The 23,754-nt window shown below is 43.8% G+C and overlaps 1 protein-coding gene and 1 long non-coding RNA gene across 2 annotated transcripts in view; both read left to right on the top strand.

Annotated features, from left to right (window-relative positions):
* The first annotated feature begins 327 nt into the window (after positions 1-327).
* The window catches only part of CMTM4 (CKLF like MARVEL transmembrane domain containing 4), a 52,305-nt gene continuing 28,878 nt past the window's right edge, over positions 328-23,754 (top strand). The window contains exon 1 of the mRNA XM_012742554.3: positions 328-611. Within this exon, the coding sequence (XP_012598008.2) occupies positions 426-611 (186 nt within the window). The 5' untranslated portion in view covers positions 328-425. The remainder of the gene's footprint in view (positions 612-23,754) is intronic.
* LOC142862559 (uncharacterized) lies at positions 9,117-10,101 on the top strand. The gene is made up of 2 exons (XR_012913637.1): positions 9,117-9,638; positions 9,687-10,101. It is a non-coding gene; the product is annotated as an uncharacterized LOC142862559 (long non-coding RNA).

Raw genomic sequence — 23,754 nt, 5'->3', positions numbered from 1 at the left:
CCCGGCCGCAGCCCGGGCCCGGAGCCGCGCAGGTGAGGGCGGGGCCGGGGCGGGGCCGAGGAGCCGACGCCCCTCCCCTCCCCGCCCCTCCCCGCTCCCGAGCCCCGCGGCGCCGCCACCTCCACCTCTGCCCGCCGCGGAGCGCCGCCGAGCGGCCGGCTGGCGGCCCTCGCTCCGCCCTCCCGGCCCGGCGCGCCGCTCCCGCCTCCTTCGCTGTGCGCCCGCTCCCGCCCCCTCCCTTTCCGCTGGCGAGGCGGCGGGAGCCGAGCCCGAGCGGACCGAGCGCGCCGCAGCCGGCGGCTGGCGCAGAGGCGGCGGGGCGGGCCGCGGGCGGTCGGGCGGCGGCGATGCGGCGGCCGCGCTGAGCCCGCCCGCTCCTGGCGCCGGGAGCCGGCCGCGCGGGGCGGCCCCGGCCGGGCGGCAGCATGCGCAGCGGCGAGGAGCTGGACGGCTTCGAGGGCGAGGCCTCGAGCACCTCCATGATCTCGGGCGCCAGCAGCCCGTACCAGCCCACCACCGAGCCGGTGAGCCAGCGCCGCGGGCTGGCCGGCCTGCGCTGCGACCCCGACTACCTGCGCGGCGCGCTCGGCCGCCTCAAGGTCGCCCAAGTGGTAGGTGCCGGGCGGGGCCCCAGGTGCCGGGCGGGCGGCCTAGCCTTCCCTCCCTGTCCCCGCCGCGGGGCGCAGGCCTGGCCGGCCTCCGCCGCGGACCCGCTTCCCGGGGCTAGACCCCGCTCCTCGCACCCCCTCTCCCTCGCGGGGTTCCCAGGCCGCCTTCCAGCCTCCTCTGGGGACCCCACCCTCGCCTAGACCCTGTCCTCGCCAGCCCGGCAGCCTCAGGTGTGCACCTTCTACCTGAACACCTGCCCTGGGGCCTACCTATCCACTCCCGCCTGCGCTCTAGGGCGTCCGTTTGGTTACTGGGCTTGGTGGTGCGCAGAGCCTGGCACTGGGGGTCATGCTGTCGCCAGGTTACTCCTGGTCTTAGGAACTTGTGGCAGGTTTTCGGGCTGCCTGTTTCTGCTCCAGAAACTGGGGACTGGCTTGATTCCTCCCTGGCACCTGGCAGGGTGCTGGGCATACGGTAGACGCTTGGTAAATATTTGTTGAATGGAGGCATGTAGCCCAGATGGATTTGGGGGGCCCAGATCTGCCCACAGAGGCTCCAGTTTACACTGCAGAAGTTTGAGCCCTCCTAATTAACCTAGAAGACAGAATTGGCATCCTGGAAGCCACTGCCCCAGCACGGTGGCTGGCACTGCCCAATTGGTACCCAGAGTTAAATCACTCTGGGAGGGCAGCCAGTTTTAGATGTAACAGAAACAGAGAACTTTCTGTTAGGCTTGTCCATAGTAGAGTTCATTTCTCAGGGTCCTTAGTTTTAGCTTTCAGGGTGTTCAGGGCAGGGGCCTGTCAGCTCTGTTCTTGTTCTGTGGTTTTGCAACAGGCCTTTCTGGGCAGTTGCTTAGCTCTGTTGTGGACAGGGCATGCTCCACTTCAGAAAAATCTGTTTTTCCCAGGAATTCCCTGTCACAGGTAGGCAGGCCTGCCTCTGAGGCCCAGCCTCAAAACTTTAAGACTTCTCACCCAGAGAAGCCATTTGCACGGAGCTGCACTGTATGTGCATTTTGTTTCTTGAAGCATTGGTCCCTCTGTTCTTACTTGAGTGCATAAACAAACATTCCTTGGGAATAATATGTGTGGACACCCTTTAAATAAAGGTCCTGGTGTTTGTGAATTGCAGAATCACTGGCTGTTTTATCTTTCTCCTGAGTGAAAGGCTTGTTCTGCTTATTGCCAGAGGGTATTTTTTGAAGGGCTTTAAGGAAAGACAAATGGATCAGGTTACCTGTCTTTAGAATTTCAAACTGACTTTATCCAGTAAACTGGAATGTTCTCGAAGATGTATTGGTTCTGTAGTTAGGCATTGCTGTTAGCTGAGAGAATGTAGGTGGTGGTGGGGGGGACACGTGTGTGATTGCCTCTTAAAGGAGGCAGCTAGCCAGTGTTTGAGTATAGTATAGATAATCAGAAATGACTAAGAAAAGAGCACAGCCTGGTCAAGTACTTTGCCTTGTTTACACTGTGGGCTTTTGAAGTAAATAGAACTTGCCACTGTAAGGATCTAGTAAAAGAATTGCAATCCAGTAGCTTGTACAAAGCATTAGTTATTACCTTATTGCTTGGACTCTGTCACCTAAGGCCAGGGATGGAAGCCAGTGGTATTTATTATCACCTTTTGGTAAGGTACTGTTTTGTCATAGAGCTTTACTTTTAATCTGGAAGAACTTTTGGGCCCAGCCCGTAAAATCTCACTTAACTCTATTTGTTTAATCTCTAGACTTTAAACAATGAGAAATTACGCGTGGGCAAGTGAAGGAAAGGGACCTGTTTGAAGGGTATGGCAACTTGAAAGAGTCTTCTATGTACTTGGCTTTTTAGCCTGGATAAAAATCCAGGTTTTTAGGGGGAACCGCCCCCCCCCTCAAAATTCCAAGAAATTGGACTGTACATTTAAACTTGGAGAAAACAATAAGTCATTATGAAGATAGTTCTAAGATGTGACAAAACTCAGAATCCCATCAAGAAATATGAGTACGTTCTAATTATGTGGTTTTGCAGAAAAATTAGACTTTAAAAATTTCAGTTTTTATAGACTTTTTGTGGTATGTGGCCTATTGCAATGTGTAGATCTCTGCTACTCCAGGTTTGGTCCCTAAGCCAGAAGCATTGGCATCACCTGAGAGCTTGTTAGAAATGCAGAATCAGTGCCCTTACCCCAGACCTTCTGAATCATCTGCATTTGAACAAGGTCCCCCAGGTGATCCACGTGCGCATTAAAGTTTGAGACTTTAAATCATTTTAGGGTTAGTACAAAACCTTGCACAGGTGCTAGCAGTCAGCTCTCAATAGTAACAAGGCTGAGATTTTTCTATAAAATGAGCCTATATCTCCCTCAGAGGAATACGAGAATGAGGTAATACGTAAAAATTAGCACCTAGTTTATTAGGCCTTTAATTGACGTGTTTTAAACGTTAGCTGTCATTGTTGCTAATTAATATTTCCCGTCTCTAAAGAAACTTTGTGCAAATATCACCAAAAAGTCATAATACCATATTTGAAAGATTGTTCACTTGCTTATGATTTAAGTTGAATTGATATTTTAAATGGAATGTCATTTGACAGTAAAATTAATCTGGGATATTATGAAAATTAGTACAGTTGTATAGATGATACCTTTTCAAAATGGAAACCTGTACCTGTCTCTTAGTTGGAGGGAATGTCTACCATGGTTACATCAAATAATGTGCACTTTTTGTGGAAAACAAAAAGAGTTGGTTTAAACAGCTGATTTAAATTACCTTCTTCCTCAGGAGTGTGAATTCTGTGGGAGCTTATTGGTTTTTAGCTCTGAGATACCATTTCATGAAATAGTTAATGTAGACCTTTTGCTTTTGCTTATTATTTTTGGTTTTTTAAGAGACAGGGTCTCACTCTGTCACTCTAAGTTGGAGTGCAGTGCCCTGACCATAGCTCACTGTAGCCTCAAACTCCTGATCCTTCTGCCTCAGCCTCCCAAAGTGCTGAGATTACAGGCCTGAGCCACCATGTGCAGGCTGTTATTTTTTTTAGTCAACGTGGTTGAAAACAGAGTTTTGCCCTTGGGATGGGAGTGGTGGTGGGCATCTATTATATATACCAGGATGTGGCAACAGCCCCTGGATTGGACACGACTTTTTTTTTTTCTTAACAGTCCTAAACTAGAGACAGACAAGACTTTTTGAATAATAACAGGCATCATTTAGTGAGTGCTTACTCTAACTCTACTGTTGCCATCCCCATTTTATGGATGAGGAAATTGAGGCACAGAGGTTGTGAGTTGTGGTGGAGCTGGGATTTGAACCCAGGCAGTCTGGTTTCAGAGTTGCTTTTTACTGTCTCTTCAACACACCAATTTGAGTTGTTCCCTTTAGTGAGGGAGACCTCAAGACCAAGGACATTTCTGTGATCTTTGGGCAGCTTGGTGTCCTTAAGGGTGAGTTTTTCCAATGCGAAAGCAATGGATTTAAAGGTTTTGATTTCTCTTGGGTTGTGTGGTGTTCCTAGGTGTGCAGCTCCACACTTTTGTGATTGGGGATGGGTCCTTTCAAGGGTATTTCAGTTCCAAAAAGACCTCTCAGGGAGCTCCTGTCACTTCAGTTCTCTTCCTTGAGACCTTCCCATGCCCAGTTGACTTTTTGACAGTGTACTTGTTTAGGACTTTTTATAACAAAAGCTGGGTCATAGGATATATTTAAATTAAAATTTTAGCTCTGGTGATCTTCACATCTCAATTTCATCACATCCTGCTTCCTCAGTAGTATCATGGAATATGGGTGGTAATGACTAATTGAGCATTTTAGGAATTGTAAGAAGGGATGTTTGATGGGTGCTTTCCTAAGTAACTTGGAGACAAATTTGAATGTTTGCATTTCAGGATCAGGGAATGGCATATCTTTTATTTGATGGGAACCTAGTCAGTTTTTCATCTCAAGCCAGTCAACACAGTCCCTGGCCGGTTTCTGCTCTCTGGAGGATGCGCTGGGTGTGGGGCAGTACAAACCTGTATTTTTACTAAAATCTAGTGGAAAAATAAGTTATAGAAACTATACATAGCATGAAATAGCCACTTTTACAAAGTTGCAACCTTGGTAAACAGCAGTGAGTTTATCAGTCCCAAATCCCCTCAGCTGTGTTGGAAGAACTGGTTCAACTGATGTTCAGTAGAGTTGGATTTGGTTTCCTGGTTCTTAAGAGCTGGTCAGATGACTGGGCAAACACAAAATGACTCATGTCAAACCATGAAGGGTCAGTGTTTTGTTTACTACTGAAGATTCCTTTGTCCTCCTGGCTCCCACCTATCCCTGCAGATTGCATATGCTGGTGGGTGTTGTGGGTTTCATTACTTTGGCTTCTCAGATCCACCAAGATGTGGCTCCTTGTAAAACAGTCCCATTATCCTTGAGGAAGATTGTAGTCTGTAGGAGTTGTCTTCCTGATCAAGGACTTGGAATCAAATCCTAGCAGAGAAGCAAAGTTATAGCTACTCTTAAGTTTTTATGATGATTAAAAATAGTAAAATTATCATCCATGACTTCAGAAGAGGATGTTAAGTGTAGAGTACACATCTGTTTTTACAAAACCAGGCAAAGCAGTTCAAGAAAAGAATACTACAGACCAGTATTCCTCATGAACACACACATAAAAATCCTCAGCAGGCCGGGCGCTGTGGCTCACGCCTGTAATCCTAGCTCTTGGGAGGCCGAGGCGGGCGGATTGCTCAAGGTCAGGAATTCAAAAAACCAGCCTGAGCAAGAGCGAGACCCCGTCTCTACTATAAATAGAAAGAAATTAATTGGCCAACTGATATATATATAAAAAAAATTAGCCGGGCATGGTGGCGCATGCCTGTAGTCCCAGCTACCTGGGAGGCTGAGGCAGAAGGATCACTCGAGCCCAGGAGTTTGAGGTTGCTGTGAGCTAGGACGCCACGGCACTCACTCTAGCCTGGGCAACAAAGCGAGACTCTGTCTCAAAAAAAAAAAAAAAAAAAAAAAAAAAAAAAATCCTCAGCAAAAAGCTGTAATTAGGAAATAGAAGCTAGCAAGGTGTAAAAAAAAACACACCAAGCCAATTGTGATTTATCCCAGGAATGAAAGGCTGGTGCAGTTTTAGAAAATAGACGTACACCATATTAACAATTTGAAAGAAAAACATGTGATTATATCAGTTGATGCAGAAAAAAATCATTTGATAGAATTCAACACTCTTGACAGGTGTCTGCAAACTACGGGCCACATGCAGGTGTTTTTGCCCATTTATTTTTTTACTTCAAAATAAGATATGTGCATAGGAATAAGATATGTGCATAGGAATAAGATGTGTGGATAGGAATTTGTCCATGTTTTTTTTTTTTTTTTAATTATAGTTCGGCCCTCCAACGGTCTGAGGGACAGTGAACTGGCCCCCTGTTTAAAAAGTTTGAGGACCCCTGCTCTTGCATGATAAATGCTGCCATCAAACATAGAAGAGAAGGGAACTTCCTCAACCTGAAAAAGAGCATCTAAAAATATCTACAGGCCGGGCGCGGTGGCTCATGCCTGTAATCCTAGCTCTCTGGGAGGCCGAGGCGGGCGGATTGCTCGAGGTCAGGAGTTCGAAACCAGCCTGAGCAAGAGCGAGACCCCGTCTCTACTATAAATAGAAAGAAACTAATTGGCCAACTAATATATATAGAAAAAATTAGCCGGGCATGGTGGCACATGCCTGTAGTCCCAGCTACTTGGGAGGCTGAGACAGAAGGATCGCTTGAGCCCAGGAGTTTGAGGTTGCTGTGAGCTAGGCTGACGCCACGGCACTCACTCTAGCCTGGGCAACAAAGCGAGACTCTGTCTCAAAAAAAAAAAAAAAAAAAAAAAAAACAAATATCTACAGCTAACATCATACGTAGTAGGGAACGAATGAATGCTTTTCCCCCTAAGGTGGGGAACAGGCAATGACATCTACTCTCACCACTCATGTTTAGCATGGTACTGGAAGTTCTAACCAGGGCAAGAAAAATAGGGCATAAGGATTGGAGAGAAAGAAAACTCTCCCTATTTTCAGATGGCATGATTTGTCTACGTAGATAATCTCATGGGAATCTATTAAAAAAAGCTCCTAGAACTCATAATGAGTTAGCAAGGTAGCAGGATGAGATCAACACAGAAAAACCAATCATATTTCTATATCCTAGCACTAAATCATTGGAAAGTGAAATAAAAATCAGTATCAGTTACAATAGCTCTGAAAAGAATGAAATGCCTAGATATAAATCAAAACATGTACAGGATCTGCACACTGACGACTACAAAACACTGAAGAAAGAAATCAGAGATGACCAAAGTGGGCAGTTATATCTGTTCCTGGATTAGAAAACTCAATATAGTTAAAATATCAGTTCTCCACATACGATCTCTAGGTTTAACACAATCCCAAATTCCTAGCAAGACTTTTTGTAGATGGAGAAAAAGTGATTGTATAATTTGTATGAAACATCAAAGCCAGGCAAAGGGATGGTGTTGGGTGATGGAAGCGTGTCAATGCTAGTGGAAAACTTCTTCCATTTGAAAGAAATTTACCCTCATTTATTAGTGAAAATGTAATGTTAAAAGTAGGAAAAAAAATGCAGAAAATCATCTTAGTATGACGGACTCAAATCAAAAGAACTTTGGAGATTTTTCCTTTCAAAGGCTATGTAAGATACCCTGTGGTATCCCAATTTTTTGCTGTTAGGAAAACTGCATCAGTAAACGTCCTCATGAGTGTAGCCTGGATTTTTCTTTTGGATTATTGTTTTTTCGTTAAATTTCAAGGAGTGCATGTACTACATCGGAGGGCAATACCATCACATGTCTGAACATTAAAAAATAATGCAGACTTGGTCACTGTTCTTCCCCACAATATACCTGAAGGGCTAGTTGATCACAGGTCCGCAGTGTGCTTTCCCCACAAGTATAGACGCCTGGGAAACCGCAAGCTCTGTGAGCCCTTACGGTTCCTTCTGGGCCACAGGGCTAAATTCTTTCTTGACAGCTCAGAAAGAACTTTATTCTTAATTAGAAATCGGTAAGACTCTTCCAGAGGATGCTTAGAGGCAAGGACAGGGCTTGTGTGTGTCCTGCCGGGTCCAGGATGCTTCTCTCCTAGTAGAATGAATGCCTGCCTACCTGGGTGTCCGAGAGAGGCCTATTTCCAACCTGGAAGTATGCTGGGTATACCTGAGCCGTACTGCATGTGTAGTCTGCCCCATTAAGGACTGAGGTATATGTGGCAGCCAGGGTTGTTTCTCCCCCCCCCCCAATAGTCCTCCCAGATCTATTGAAATAACCTGGAAATACCAGCATTTTGACCTTCATCCCATAGCTGCTCTCACTACCTCTTGTATTCTTATTCCCGGATGTAGCCCCAAATCGTTTTGTAGGATGATGTCAGATTTCTTTGGAAAATAAAGTTATTTGCTAGAGTATACAGCAGGCCTGTAGCTGTGGTCACATATAATCAAATTTCCCAGACCAGTAATTTCTTGTGCTGCCTCATCAGACCATGCATAAGTATATCCTAACTTTAAAAAAAAATGATTTTACTTTAAATTATGAAACATGCCAAGCATTGAAATTACAGCAGTTCATATAACAAAATACCCATGTACTCATGATGTGTTCTGATATTTTTGTTTGGAAAACAGGATGATTCCTGGTGGACAGGCTGTGTGTGCAAGAAAAGTAGCAAGCAGGGTGAGATGAGATGGGATTTGGATTCATGAGCAAGGTGGGAGGTTGGGGGACCAGGAAGGAGGAGGGACAGACTGGGAGAGGTAGAGAGCAAGGCATCCCTGCCCCGGCAGTGGCCTCATCGTCTCCTGTGGCTGCAAAGAGCCAACTGAAACTATGAACTCAGTTCGAAGCGGTCCAGGGCTCTAGAGCGAGGGCAGGGCAGATGAATTGAAGGGTACAGAATTCAGAAAGTGACCTCCTTGGAAAGAAGATCTTGCTTTTTTTTAGTATTTGGAAACCCTTATTTTTAAGCAGTTTCACTTCTTGAGAGGGGAGGGTTTTGTGTGAATAATTCTCCATTAAAGGGAGGGCTCAGTCTTCATCCCGAGGCCCCCCATGCATGGCCTTATGTCCTTACTTAAAATGATGGAGTCCATCACTGGTTTTCAGAGCAGGGTCCCCTGGGACTCCTAGAGTTTGTTAAGGTAGTAATGGGAGACTGACACAATGAGAGGTAGGGTAGTAATTATATTTTAAAAAGTCTAATATAGACCACATTAGGCCAAAGGAAGCAAATTTCTTACCTTTTCCACTGGATTTTTTTTTTTTTTTTTTGAGACAGAGTCTCGCTTTGTTGCCCAGGCTAGAGTGAGTGCCATGGTGTCAGCCTAGCTCACAGCAACCTCAAACTTCTAGGTTCAAGCAATCCTGCTGCCTCCCAAGTAGCTGGGACTACAGGCATATGCCACCATGCCCAGCTAATTTTTTCTATATATATTAGTTGGCCAATTAATTTCTTTCTATTTATAGTAGAGACGGGGTCTCACTCTTGCTCAGGCTGGTTTCGAACTCCTGACCTCGAGCAATCTGCTCGCCTCGGCCTCCCAGAGTGCTAGGATTACAGGCGTGAGCCACCGCCCCCCGGCCTCCACTGGAATTTTATAGTACTGATTATTGCATGTTGATCAGAAGTTTTGGTTACTGTTTTGATTAACGTACTCCTGCCTTCGTCTTTGCACTTGGGGTTTATTCTACCATCTCTCACCCACTTCCTGAAAATGCCCACTTGGCTCTGTTCTTTGGATTTCTGCTCCAAAGAGACTTTCCCTGACCACCCCATCTAAAACAGGATGCTCCCCCACCCCTCCTCTGCTTTATTCTTCATAGCATTTCCCAACTGGCTGGAATGTCAACTCCATGAGAGCAGAGACTTTGAGTTCAGGTTCCCTGCTGAATCCCCAATGTCTAAACCGGTACCTTGCATGTAGTAAGATAAACGGTTGAGTGTAATGCATGTTTAATAAAAGAAAAATTGTAGATTATTAACATAGTTTATAAGGTCAAGGTTTTTTTTTTTTTTTTTAACAGGATTGGTGCTGTCCCAAAGGTCAAGGTTTTTGAAAACATGGAATCCATAAGGGAAAAGTAATTACATGTTTATAAATAAATTACTGGACTCTGTTCTAAGTGGAAAATACTGGGGAGAAAGTATGGAAGTAAAATGCCATTGTAATTACTTTTTCTTTTTTTAACTTTAAGTTTTAAAAGAGTATCTACTGCTACTAGGAAACAGAAGCTTTTGCTTAGGAGACAGATTTTTGTAGAAGTTGGGGAAACCATAAGAGGCTTTGCCAAGCCTTTTGCTTAGAAAAGTGTAAAATGAAAACCAGGGATTCTGTAATTATTATTGAACTTGTCTGCTTTCTGATTAACATATTCAGACAGAGTGTCACTCATATCTGCCAAGCCAGAATCTTCTGAGAACCCTTAGAGGAGACACTTTACATGTTAAAAAAAAAAAAAAAGAAGTCCCCACTGGGATCGAGGCTGAGGGCCATAGTGGTTGTTTTTATAAAGCTTTCTGATTAAAATAAAAGAGCAGCAGTTGCATGGGGCCTAAAAAGGGAGAGGCCAGCGATCTTCAGTGAAGGCTAGCGAGGGCTCTAAGAAATCCTGTAATCCAGAATTTTGTTGCTGAAAATTTCAGATGATTAGTTAAATTTGGGAATTGAGTTAATAAACACTTAAAGTGTTCAGCGTTTAATCAAATGTGGATAGTTCTGGATGGTCTCTTCATTGCCACTGTGATTTGATGACTGTCCTAGTGGAAGGAAGCCTTCATTTTTGTGGTTTCCCGTTTATTCCAGCACAGCTATGAAAAACAGTTTAAGGCTAAAAGATCTTTGTGCCAGTGGGGAAAAAAAAACCCCCAGGAACAATGGCTCTTCCAGTGGTGACTGCTTCTTTGGCTTGTCTACTTTTTTCTCACTCATTTTCAGGTCAAACCCTATAAATGTGTATAATTTGAGATTAAGAGTTGGCTAAATAACTTGGGAGTTTGATCAAGATCAGTAATAAACCTCATTGGCTACGATACTGCCACTGCACAAAGCTATCCGCCCCTTTGGAAAAAAAAAAAAGGATCCATACTTTCTATATATTTGAGTGCCTCGGCTGGGCACTGAAATATAAATTAGACTAAAGGTCCTATTTATATATGTCTAAATTTGTGTATTTTTTTTTTTTTTTTTTTTTTTTTGAGACAGAGTCTCGCTTTGTTGCCCAGGCTAGAGTGAGTGCCGTGGCGTCAGCCTACCTCACAGCAACCTCAAACTCCTGGGCTCGAGTGATCCTTCTGCCTCAGCCTCCCGGGTAGCTGGGACTACAGGCATGCGCCACCATGCCCGGCTAATTTTTTTTATATATATATATCAGTTGGCCAATTAATTTCTTTCTATTTATAGTAGAGACGGGGTCTCGCTCTTGCTCAGGCTGGTTTCAAACTCCTGACCTTGAGCAATCCGCCCGCCTCGGCCTCCCAAGAGCTAGGATTACAGGCGTGAGCCACAGTGAGCCACAGCGCCCGGCCTAAATTTGTGTATTTACATATACATAAATAGGACAAAAATCCATGCCTCCGAGGAGTTCACAGACGTCTGGGGTGTGTGGCTTTGGGGTGGACAGAACCCTTGGACGATCTGAATTAAATGCTCTGATAGAGGCCTGGGGACAGTGGGCTTGGCAGGGAAGTACCCATGGCCTTGTGGGAAAGGGGCACCTTGCCATGAGATGTTGCATGGCTGGTGCCTGGAGTAGGGTGTGTGTCCTGTGGCAGAGGAATATCCCAGGTGCTGGGAGTCAAGCCCAGGAAGGGGTGGGAAGAGGCAAATCAGCTGTGGTTCACCAGGCAGAGGCAGGGAAGGGAAGGGCACTGGTTAGATGTTGGGGAGGGCCTGGTTTGTTATGCTCATGAATTTGGATTTTCTGGAAGAGATGGGGAGGGAGCACTTGAAAGGTGGCTGGTATAAATCGAGATGTGCATAAGTATAATATACATGCTGAATTTTGAAAATTTATTAGGAAAAAACAATGTGCAATATCTAATACTTTTTTGTATCGATTACATATTGAAATGATAACATTTGGGATATATTGGGTTAAATAAAACATACGATTCAAATTAATTCCCCTGTTTCTTTTTACTTTGTAAAATACGGCTATTAGAAAACTTTTGAGTTGAATGTGTGGCTTGTATATTTCTATTGGGTGTGGCTGGGTTAGAAGGTGTGAGGAATGGCTTTGAGAAGGGTGAGATTAGGGCAGCAAGGCCTGGTAAGAGACTTTGAGTAGACCAGGTGAGAAAAGAAGGCCCAACTGGTCTTTTGGCAGTTTGGATGGAAAGGAAATGACACATGGGAGAGAGTTAAGAGGTAGTATTTATGTTTTATTATATTTCTTGTTTTTATTTTACAATACATTAAACTCACTTCTCAATCAAAAAGATGATATTAAAACTAATGTTATGGTGCATTATCACTGTGTGCCAGGTTGCTAAATATTTTATACTACCAAATGTTCCCATTTTACAGATGAGGAAACAGAGGCTTATTGGGGTGAATAACTCACTAGTAAGTGGGGAGCTATGCAGTCTCCCTTCAGAGACCACACTTGGAACCCTTGTGTGAGCTTTTGTTTCTGCATTAGGCAGATTATGAGTATAGTTCCAGCACCACTCGTCCGTCCCATCCTACGACGACTTGATCCACTTCTGTTGTCCCCTCTGCCGGCACTGCTCCTGGTGTGTCTGCCAGCCTCCAGAGAGCCCCCTGGCTCCTAGTTCTTGTACCATTCATGGGTCACATCTCCCAGAGTCAGGGGGGAAGGGCGACCCCTCAGCTCTTCTGTCTCCTTGGATTAGCAACGAAATTTAAGAATTACTGAGGTCAGAGCCAGGAAAAGTCGTGAGGAAGCTGGAGACCATATTCCTGGTGCAGGGAGGGGTAGAGACATGAAAATTGAGACTTGATTATCTTCCTGTTTGCCAGCAGACTTCACAGTGTTGGGGCCTGGAAGAATTATTGACCTGACGTTGGCACCCTTTTCAAGTTTAAATTATTTGTGGGTATTAAATGGTAATTTTTAATTTAAAAAATGGTAATTTTTAATTTAAAAAATGGTAATTTTTAATTTAAAAAAATTTTTATTTCAGGATATTATGAGGGTATGACATTATGTCTTTGCCTCACCCAGGCAAGGGTTAGAGGCATGCCCTTCCCCTCTACAATGCTCACTGTGTCCATTAGTTGTGGCTTCAACCCCCTAATCCCTGGAGAATATTACTACCAAGTCAGCAAAAATGGTAATATTTTAAAGATAAAATTGTAACTCATACAAATATAAAATATTTTATTAATCAATGAGGGAACCAGTAAGATGTTACAACCTGTTCAAAGGAAAATTCAAAGAGCAGACACGCATACATAATCTTCCATGAAATGAATTTCAAGTAGATGCAACTCTGGCTTGAAGGGGAATCAGTTGTCTCTCTACCAGACAGAATTCATTTGCCTATTTATAGACGAGGATCGTTTGCATTTCTGTCAGTCATGTATAACTTAACAGAATTATAAAATAGCTCACCGATAATGAAAGGCACAAATTCTGTAGGATCAGATAACTCGGAAAGTTATGTTCTGACAAGGCCTAGTTTTCCACTGAAGAGACTCCGTAATCATCTTGGTCCATGTCAAAGTCTTTCACAGTTTACCTTGAGATGGGGGGAGGGGGCTGAGTGGGCTGGATTTTTATCCAAGCCAAGTGTTAGAGCCTCCCGATTTCATTTGTTTCTTTCTCTCCCTTTCCTCTGTTTCTCCTGCCTGAAGGGGGGATCCCTGCATACCTGGGGTGCTGCAGGAGCATCCTTTATGGCCGCCTGCTCCCCACCTTCTGTTTCCCTGTTGTTTTTCTCTGATCATTTTTCTTCTCAAAAATAGACCTCAATTACCTACACTGAGGGCCATGCCCTTTTGGCCTCGGCCTGACCTTTAAGGGCCGGAGTCAGGCCAGAATGGCTAGGAGAGTACAGGTGAGAGGGTTGCCTGCCGCCTTAGGGTTGCTGTGGGATTGAATGGAAAGCGCTTAGCAGGGAGCCTGGCCACAAGAAGGCGCTTGGTGAGTGTTAGTTGTGACTGTTCAGGCGCTGAGGGTCCCTGCCTCATCTAGCCAGGTTCTGGTCCAGTCACTTTCCTACTCAGATTCTCTCCATGAAAATCTGCCAGCCTCAGCCTGGCTGGAAGCTCCTTGTTACCTCCTAGTAACAAGCCTGGAGACATCCTGTTAGGGAGTGAGCTGGGCGAGGCAGTGCCCTGTGTCCCTTCCTCTCCCTCCTGTCCCCACCGCTCTTCCTGCTGGCTCTACCATGCCTGGCCTCATTGGTTTTTCTTTGCTCTGATTAATGTCCTGTGATGTCCTGTGATGAAGCTTCATTATAAACTAGCTAACATTACATATGCCCCTCACTCTCTGGACACCGGCTTTCCGAATAGATTTGAATAATGAGGAATACTTATGTTCTATTGTAATAACTTTATAAGCATCTGCATGGCAGAGACCCTGTTTTCTTCTGTTCAGTGCTCACAGTGACCCCTTAGCTGCTTGGTAAGCACTTGCCAGCTCATCCAAGTTCAGCTTGATGGTGATTTTGGAACAAGTCCCAAATCCAGGAAGAAAAGAAAAACAACTCATTCATGTTGAAGGTGAATGCATGGGATAAATCAATAATGGAGCTTCACAGTGGCCCAAAACAGTCAGCAATTCAAGAGTTTTATACTCAAAGGGATCTGTGGCCATCCACGCATGCCCCTTCCTTGTTAATGGGTGAGGAATCTGACCCTTAGAGAAGCTGTGACTTGCCTGGGCTACCTGGTTGGTTGGTGGCCCTGGAACTTGAGCCTCGGTCTCCCATTCTTTCCCTGTGCTTTGCTGCTGCTGCAGGGGCGGAGGTTTGATCCTTTCCTTGAAGCCAGATGTGGGACAGTTCTGTGAATTTTGATCATTTTTCTTATCCATCATATGATTCTGGGGGGAGACAGATGAATTGTGAAGAGCCTTAGGCATTTTCTTAGGATAGTAGTTTAGAAAAGACTATGACAAACTCTTTGCGATCTATTTATTTATTTTTTTATTAATTAATTTTTCTTCTTCTTTTTCTTTTTTTTCTTTCTTTTTTTTTCCTGTGCTACCATAGCGACCTAGATCGTTGTGATCTATTTAAAGGGCAGGTATTTAACCAGCCCGGGCCAAGCGAACGTACTGGGGCAGGCAGCATGCTTAGGAGCCCTAAGGTTTGGACTGTAACAAAACCCTGGTGTTGGATATAATTCTGCCTTTTAGTTCCTTAATTCCTATAGCAGTAAAATGAGATCAGGATAACTTGCCAGCAAACTTGTCTATATTTCTCTTAGAAAATCGGCTTAGAGCTGAAGCTGGGGAAACAGGTGGATAATTCTCCATGGCCGTTCGCATGGTCCTGCGGTGCGTGACATTGGAGGCGGTGGTGAGGGTGTCACCGGTGGTGTGCCGCTCGGCGCTGACTTGGGAGGGTAGCTGGAGAGGGACTGCTCGTGCCCGTGCCTCACCTTCACTAGAAGCTTTGGAAAAGCTTCAGCTCTTGGTCTGGGACCTCGGGGGCCCAGACCAACAGCAGCCCAGGGACCGCCAAGCTGAGAGAGCGAGGGAAGCTGATATCCAGCTTGTGTGCTCTGCTTGCCAAGCCCTATGCCCTGGCACTGGACAGTGTCCACTGGGAGGAGCGGTTGCCTGTTCCCAATTCATCAGCCCAGAGGAGGTGCCATTTTTAATTTGCTCTCCCCTTGCCAAGCTAAGTTCCCACCCAGACCGGGGTCTGTTTCTTATTGGCGTAAAGGTGCTATATGGAGCAGCTTATGTCTTAATTATTTAATCAGGAAATTAATTTTTTTCCACACGCTCAATCATAGTGCACTATAGCCTCAAACTCCCAGCCTCAAGTAATCCTCCCACCGCAGCCTCCCAAGTAGCTGGGACTATAGGCTCATGCCACCATGTCCAGCAAGGAAACTAACTTTAGATACATGGCTTAACTGTGATACTAAGCTAGATAGGAGAGTGTATTTTAAAGTAAGACTAAATAAAGCAAAAATGTAAACTTTAAACATTTTCCAGATATACTATTTTAAACAGAATTGTTTTGCATGAAGACTATGCAGTGCCTTTCAGCATTTTGTATGGTCCTCTGTGAGGTGTGTAGGTGATGTATTCTGTACCAAATGACTGACTAAATACAAATAAACAGGTAACCTGCTGACTCATTTCAACAAGAGCTTTTGTTGAAATGAAAAACTCTCGGTTGTGCTCAGAACCCAGTTATCGGAATATCTGTCAAGCGGTCGATGTTGTGTGATGGGTAGTGGAGGTCGATGCAGAGAGTCATTAGAGTTTCCACGCCACTTGTTCCTGTCTGGCTGTGGCATGGAGGGGCCTCTGTGACTGGCTGGGCTGTTCTGGGGCCGTGCCCACCCCTGCAGTGTTGGTGTGCGTTGCCAGGAGCAGATACATGGGTTGTCTTGGGTTCACTGCAGGACCCGCTGGTAATCCGGGCCTTTGAGGGAACCCTGGGAGGGCCAAGCAGCTGGGCCTCATGAATCTTGGAGGTTTGACTCGAGTCAGTGCTTCACCCAAAGGGACTCAGCTTTTCTCTCAGTCTGCCTGGTGCAGGACAGTCTGTGGCTCCCAAGGGCCCATGTCCTCCCTTCACAGACCAGACCGTCACCTGATCACCCCTGAGAGAGGACTTGGTTCTGCCCAGGTCCGTGTTGGCCCCACTCTAGCCTGAGGCCAGCCAAGGGCTTAGTGTCCTGCCAGCTTATGGAAGGGGATAGGTCCATCGGGCGTGCAGGGGCTTACGAGCACTGACTGCTTTGGGGATAAAAACTGGCTGGTGGGGTGCAGGGGCATTGGCCCCACTGTGGAGGGCTGCATATGGCATTTTGTCTGTCTTAGGTCGCAAAGGCCCGGCCACCACTGACCTGAAAGAATCCCATGAGCGGCCAGGCGCAGTGGCTCACGCCTGTAATCCTAGCACTCTGGGAGGCCAAGGCGGGAGGATCGCTCTAGGTCAGGAGTTTGAGACCAGCCTGAGCAAGAGCAAGATCCTGTCTCTACTAAAAATAGAAAGAAATTAATTGACCAACTAAAAATACATAGAAAATATTAGCCGGGCATGGTGGCGCATGCCTGTAGTCCCAGCTACTCAGGAGGATTTCTTGAGCCCAGGATTTTGAGGTTGCTCTAGCCTGGGCTACAGAGTGAGACTCTGTCTCAAAAATAAATAAATAAATAAAAAGAAAGAAAGAATCCCATGAGAGACCGGTTAAGAACCTCAGGGGAAGTTGTAAACCATTGAAAAGGAAGGTGGTGTTCTCAATAAAATGCAAATCCTCTGTTTGGTTGCTGCCAAGAAGAGAAAACTGGCTGAGGAAGATACTATTAAATATATTTTAAAGTAAATAGACTGCAAGGAGTATGTTAAAAAACATTGCTGCCTAGCTTGTTTGCAGTGGGAAACACAATCTCTTGCTTTAAGGAATGTCATATTAAGAGGCCCAATGGAACAAACCACATTTCACTGTTAAGTAGTTGCACAAAAGTATAGTACAACATTCAGAATCTGCAATGTGTACACTTAGGTAACTTGTGTAAATAATAGCATAACCCCAAAAAGCAACTCTTCAGGGTTGAAGAATGATAAAAAAAAAAAAATGCTTAGCAAAGTTGCAGGCATTATGTTTTCTGAAATATGTATATTATAAATACATGCTGATAGATTATACATTTGAAATGTTCATCACAGATCTGTCTGCTCTCGGTACTGCTAACTTGCTGGCTGTGGTTGAATTCCAGAGAGCATCTGACTGTCTGCTTGGGTGGAGCTTTCTCAGCTAGGCCAAGTTGAGGTGCCTGGCCAGCCTGTGGGCTGGTGCCCTTGGGTCAGGTGTCCATCCCCTTGTGCACGCAGGGTCCTGAGCATGGCCCCGTGTGCGAGGAACAGCGTAAGTAAGGAGTCACTTCCCTTGGGGATGAGAGGGAGGGAGAGCAAGCGAGGGGAGAGAGATAGAGCAGTTAGATCTAGAAGGGATGGATGAGCAACTGACCTTTCCCTATGAAACCACTGTTACTGTCTCCATCACAAGCTCTGCCCTTTTCCTTCACACCTCTTCCAAATTGTCTGCCTCCCCTAAGCCCACTGTTCCAGCTCACGAGCCCTCTGCCTCTTCACCTGCATTCACAGGCCGCCTTCCATCCAGCCACCTTTGCCACTTGCCTGATTCCTAATCCCTCTCTTTATTTGGAGACTCCTGAAGTTACCACTCCTCTCTGAGAAGTCTTCCCTATTTCCTACTCCTCATTCTGCAGCCACACATCTGGAAGTGTCTTTTGGGAATCTGGTACTTACCAACCTCCCTTGTGTCAAGGAGCTTACAGTCAAGTCGTACTTACATTTGTAATATAAACATCTGATTTTTAACTTGAATACTATCTTCCAAAATGGGAAAAAAACATATTTTCTGATTGTAAACGTATTTATGTCCATTTTTTAAAAAAAATCAGACTACTGTAGAAAAATGAAATAAAAAGTAAAAATACTTGTGTTCTCATCAGCTAGAGAGGACTTCTGTTAACATTTGGGTCAGTATCGTTCTAGACTTTTTTTCCCGTGTGTGCATACTTGTAAAAATGGGATATTACACATGCTGTTCTATAACTTGCTTTTGGATATGACATAGAATGATTTTTGGAATTATAAGTTTACATTATTGCTTTTAAGAACTTTTTATGGAAGAACAGTGCACATACAGAAAAGTTGTACAAATTGTAAGTATATAGCCAATGTCTGAACGTTATGCTTCATCCTCGCTCTGGTTGGTCTTGTCTGCTGGATTCTGTCTTTTGTTTTGGTTGCCATTTTCAAATTCATGCTTCACATTATATTTTGTTTTGTTTCATGAGTGACTGGCAAAATTGAAGGCTTTATTCTCAGTTTTGAATCTGGAAGAAATAACTAAAGCTAATTCAGAATTTGTCATATGGTTTTTAATTAAACAAAAAACCTAATAAGGGAATGCACAATATTTTCTTTCTGAGAGCATAAAACTGGCAAATGTTTGAGTTACAGAGGTTTGGGCACATGCCAAGGATGTTGGTGGTCTCCATGTGCTGCGTTTTTTAAATTAGTAGATAGTAAATTGACTTTTTTTGGTGTACAGTTCTCTGAGTTTTAATACATATACACATTTGTGTAGCCACTACCATAATTAGGATACAGAACAGTTTCATCAACCTGCAAAACTTCCTCTTCTTTTTCTTTGTAGTTGCATCCAATTCTTGGCTACTACTCATCTGTTTCTCATCACTATAGTTTTGTGTTTTCTAGAATGTCATAAAAATAGAATCATATAGTATGTACTTGTGAGACTATCTTTCATTCAGTATAATGCACTGGAGATTCATTCATGTTGTATTTTATCAACAGTTCATTCCTTTTTTATTGCTGAATAGTTTTCCGTTGTAGATACTTTCCACCATTTCTTTACTCGTTCACTTGTTGAAGGACATTTGAGTTGTTTGCAGTTTTGGGTAATTATGAGTGGAGCGCCTGTAAACATTCATATACAATTTTTGTGTGAACGTAGGTTTTTATTTCACTGAGGTTAACACCAGTGAAATTCAGTTTGTCAACTTTTTTTCTTATGGATTACGCTTCTGATGTCATATTGAAGAAGTATTCTCAGATTGTAAAGATTTTCTCCCATGTGTTCCATATCTTCCATTTCTTTATGGAGACTTTCTGTCTTTCCATTTGTTTTAAGAATGTGTATCCTTGGATTATTTTATTATAGCTGATTTAGATTTATTATCTGATAATCCCAACAACTGTGTCATCTTGGCATTGGCATCTGCTAATTGTCTTTTTCCATGTCAACTGAGATTTTCCTTGTTCTTTTTGTGTCAAATAATTTTGAATTATATCACGGACATTTGATTGTTATGTTATGAGACTCTAGTCTTGTTTAAATCCTATGAAGAATGCTGATTTTTGTTTTCTTTTAGAAGGCAGTCAGCCTGGTTGGATTCAGATGGCAAGTTCTGACCAGCATTCTGTGGGTTGAAGATTCAGTGTCAGTTCGATTTCAAAGCCTTTGCAGTGCTCTTTGGATCGTTCCTTCATGCATGCCACCCAGTGGCCAGTCTGGGTGGTGACCTGTCCCATAGTTGAGATCCACTTATGTACAGCTGGTGGTGAGCCCAGGAGTTTGTAAACTTTATGGGTTTGATTTTTTTGGTTTATAACGAGTATTTATGGAACTTTATGGGTTTGCTTTCTCTTTTTGCTAACTGCTTGTTACTTTCTAATAGTTAAAACTCCTCCTTTTAGTTCTATTTCCTTTTTTTTTTTTGAGACAGGGTCTCACTTTGTTGCCCAGGCTAGAGTGAGTGCCGTGGCGTCAGCCTAGCTCACAGCAACCTCACACTCCTGGGCTCAAGCCATCCTCCTGCTTCAGCCTCCCGAGTAGCTGGGACTACAGGCATGCGCCACCATGCCCGGCTAATTTTTTCTATATATATATTAGTTGGCCAGTTAATTTCTTTCTATTTTTAGTAGAGATGGGGTCTCGCTCTTGCTCAGGCTGGTTTCGAACTCCTGACCTTGAGCAATCCGCCCGCCTCGGCCTCCCAGAGTGCTAGGATTACAGGCGTGAGCCACCGCACCCGGCCATCTATTTCCTAAATGCTGGCGCTTTAGTTACTCTGTTGTACACTTGTCATAACTTTGTCCATGTCCTAGGCCACATGATAGGAAGACAGGGAAAAAAAGCAATGGGAAGGGGGTTCACTTGTCCTCTTGGAACTCTAGTTCCTCTGAATCTGCTCCCTCAGAGTTTGGGGCATCTTCAGTCTGCAGCTGCATCCTCCTCTGCCGCTTCAGGATTGCCTGGGGTCTGGAATATAAGGGAGAACGAAGGAAGAAAATAAAAATATAACTAAAAATAAAAACCAGGATTGTCCCCAATATCTATGAGTGTTAGGAATCCCCTTGCCCACTCCCCAGCCAGAACTAGAGGGCTTGTCCTGGAATCTCTCTGTCTGCAGTTGGTTCCCTTTTCTGGGGTTGAGGCTGCCTATGAATCTGAGCTGGAGAATACTGGAGGAAAAATAGGAACCTGACTGTTGATTCAGTGGTGCTTTGAATTCTGGTCCTTTCCCCCATCTGCCTACTCCTGTTTATTTTTCAGAGTCCTGGAATAGCTGCTTCTTGCACTGTTTACAGATTTGACAGTAGCATTCAGTGGGAGAGACAGGCTGGATTGTACCTACTACATTAACTGGAACTGGAATTCCAAAATTGTGATATTTGGAAGGTTTCTAATTTGTTTTTATTGTCAGCTTTTATTGTCTGTTAGCCAAATAGGCTGTTGGCTTACAGGCTGCTTGGGCCCTGGTTTGCTTAGACTAGAGATGACTGACTCACAGTGCTGTGATGTTTTGGTTTTTTGTTTGTTTTGTTTTTGTAGTAAGGACATGTTTTAAATATCACTCTGGGGTATTCCTGGCAAGTGCAAGGAATCATATAAAAGGATCCATTTTAATAAGGTTTGGACTTAATACCTTTCATATTAATGAACAGACTTCTGCCTGTGGATTTGAAAACACAGCACTCTAGAAAAGATTTGTGGCCACTCAGCTTAACCCCCAACCAAAAATGAAGAGTCTTTTACTTCATCCCTCACTGACAAGCGTTTAGCTTTAGTGTGACTGATGTCACCTAAAATTACCAAGTCTGTTCTCATGTGGCTACTTTTATCAAATCTGTTCTCCCCTTTTCTATATTCCTATAGCTGAATGTTTTAACTGTAAATTTGTGCTGGGAGAGGCCACCTGTGGTACCGATCTAGCTGATGTTGGGATAATTTTGATGTTTGATAATTTTATCATCTTATAAATTAACAATCTCAAGTCTGTTATCCACAGATATTATAGGTGATAAGCTACCTTTGTATGTTTTTTCTCCCAAATAACTTCTGGAAGCTTAAGTGGCTCTTCACCTGAGCCTGTATGCTAGGCTGACACGGAACATGAATTATTACCCTTCGGATAGTGTCCAGTTACCTGTGGATGTGGTTTAATGGTTGCTTGTTAGATGCCTGTTCATTCCCAGTTGGTGGTCAGTCATTGGCGATTTTGCTGAGTATCTGGCCAGGGGCGATAGAGCAGGAACCAGCTAGACATGATTCCCGAGACAGGCCCCACCGGGCAGTCAGCTGGTAGAAACCGGGAACAGGCTCCCTTGGGGGCACTTTTGCATTCAGCAGGGTTAGCAGGAGAGGGAAGAGCTGACTAGGGCTGCACATGTGCTTTGAGGAGGCAGCTGGAAGCCTGCAGAGGGAGAGGCTGACTGTGGAGGGATCAGGAAAGACCTCCCAGAGGAGCTTGCAGTTATCTTTTTATCTGCTACTTTTTAAATTACTTCTTACATCACACAAGTAATACCAATTTATTTTATTTTAAGGAGAAAAATCAGAAAATATCAGCAAGTTAAAAGAAGAAAACAGGCCGGGCACAGTAGCTTACGCCTGTAATCCTAGCACTCTGGGAGGCCGAGGCGGGCAGATTGCTCGAGGTCAGGAATTCGAAACCAGCCTGAGCAAGAGTGAGACCCCATCTCTACTATAAATAGAAAGAAATTAATTGGCCAACTAATATATATATATATATAGAAAAAATTAGCTGGGCATGATGGCACATGCCTGTAGTCCCAGCCACTTGGGAGGCTGAGGCAGCAGGATTGCTTGAGCCCAGGAGTTTGAGGTTGCTGTGAGCTAGGCTGACGCCACGGCACTCACTCTAGCCTGGGCAACAAAGTGAGACTCTGTCTCAAAAAATAAATAAATAAAAAGACTTGACTTTGCAATATTATAATTTCAGACTTAAAGGTTGCAAGAGTAGTTCAAAATAATATATGCTTTCACCTAAATTCTCCAAATGTTAACTTTTTACCGCACTAGCTTTATTCTCTCTCTCCCCCATTCCTCTGTTCCTGTGTATATGTTTATATATGCATGTGCATATTTATATAATATTTTAAGTCTTTTGAAGCATATTGCAGACTTGATGCTTTTTTATCCCTAAAAACTTCAGTGTCCTAAAGACAAAACCACTTTCTTACATACCACAGTATAATGATCAAAATCAGGCAATTAACATGATTCAATGTTATTCAGATTATCAATATTCAGTATTGATTCAATACTATTAGCCAATCTATAGACCTTATTCATTTTCCCCTCCTTATCTCAAAACTTTTCTTTTTAGTAAAAGAAAATCTTGGATCATGTGTTGCATTTAGTTGTCATTTCTCTCTAATCTCCTTGAGTCTGGAATGGTTCTTCAGTCTTTGTCTTTCTTGCCATTGACAGTTTGGAAGAAAACAGGCCAGTTATTTTGTAAAATGTCCCTCAATTTGGGTTTGTCTGATGTCTCCTGTTTTGATTCTGGTTATTTTGTGGTATTATTGCCAAGAATGCCCCAGAAGTGACTATGCTTTCCTTTCCATCATTGTATCAGAGCCAAATGATGTACATTTGTTTCAATTACTGGAGATTCTAACTTGGTTATAAAGTATGTCTGCCAGGCTTCTCCGCTGTGAGTTACTATTTTTTCCTATGTATTTAGTAAGTATTTTTTTTGTGTGTGGAGAAGTACTCTTAGACTATGTAAATATCTTTTAACTTCTCAAACTTTCATTCAATTGTTTTAATGTCCATTCTTGTCTTAATCAAGTATTATGATGGTTGCCAAATGGCGATTTTATAAATCCACTATTTCTTCTATATTTCTTAGTTGGCTTTTTGACTGTGAGGAAGAGTTTCTCTTCTTCCTTCTTTATTTATGTTTTTATGAACTCATGGGTTTGGATTTTATTCATAGATTTTAATACTTAACTATCATTATTTACTTTGATGCTCAAATTGTCCCAGATTTGGCCAATGGGAGTTCCTTAATGTGGCTCTAACATCCTTTAGACATTTCCCTTCATTCTCTGAGCACAAGGTGTTCCAGGCTTGTCTTGGGACTCTCCTAACCCA

This window comes from Microcebus murinus, chromosome 20, assembly GCF_040939455.1.
Source record: "Microcebus murinus isolate Inina chromosome 20, M.murinus_Inina_mat1.0, whole genome shotgun sequence".
Classification (NCBI taxonomy): Eukaryota; Metazoa; Chordata; class Mammalia; order Primates; family Cheirogaleidae; genus Microcebus; species Microcebus murinus.
The sequence above is the reverse complement of the archived record's forward strand: the minus strand, read 5'-3'. Positions and strand labels throughout refer to the sequence as shown.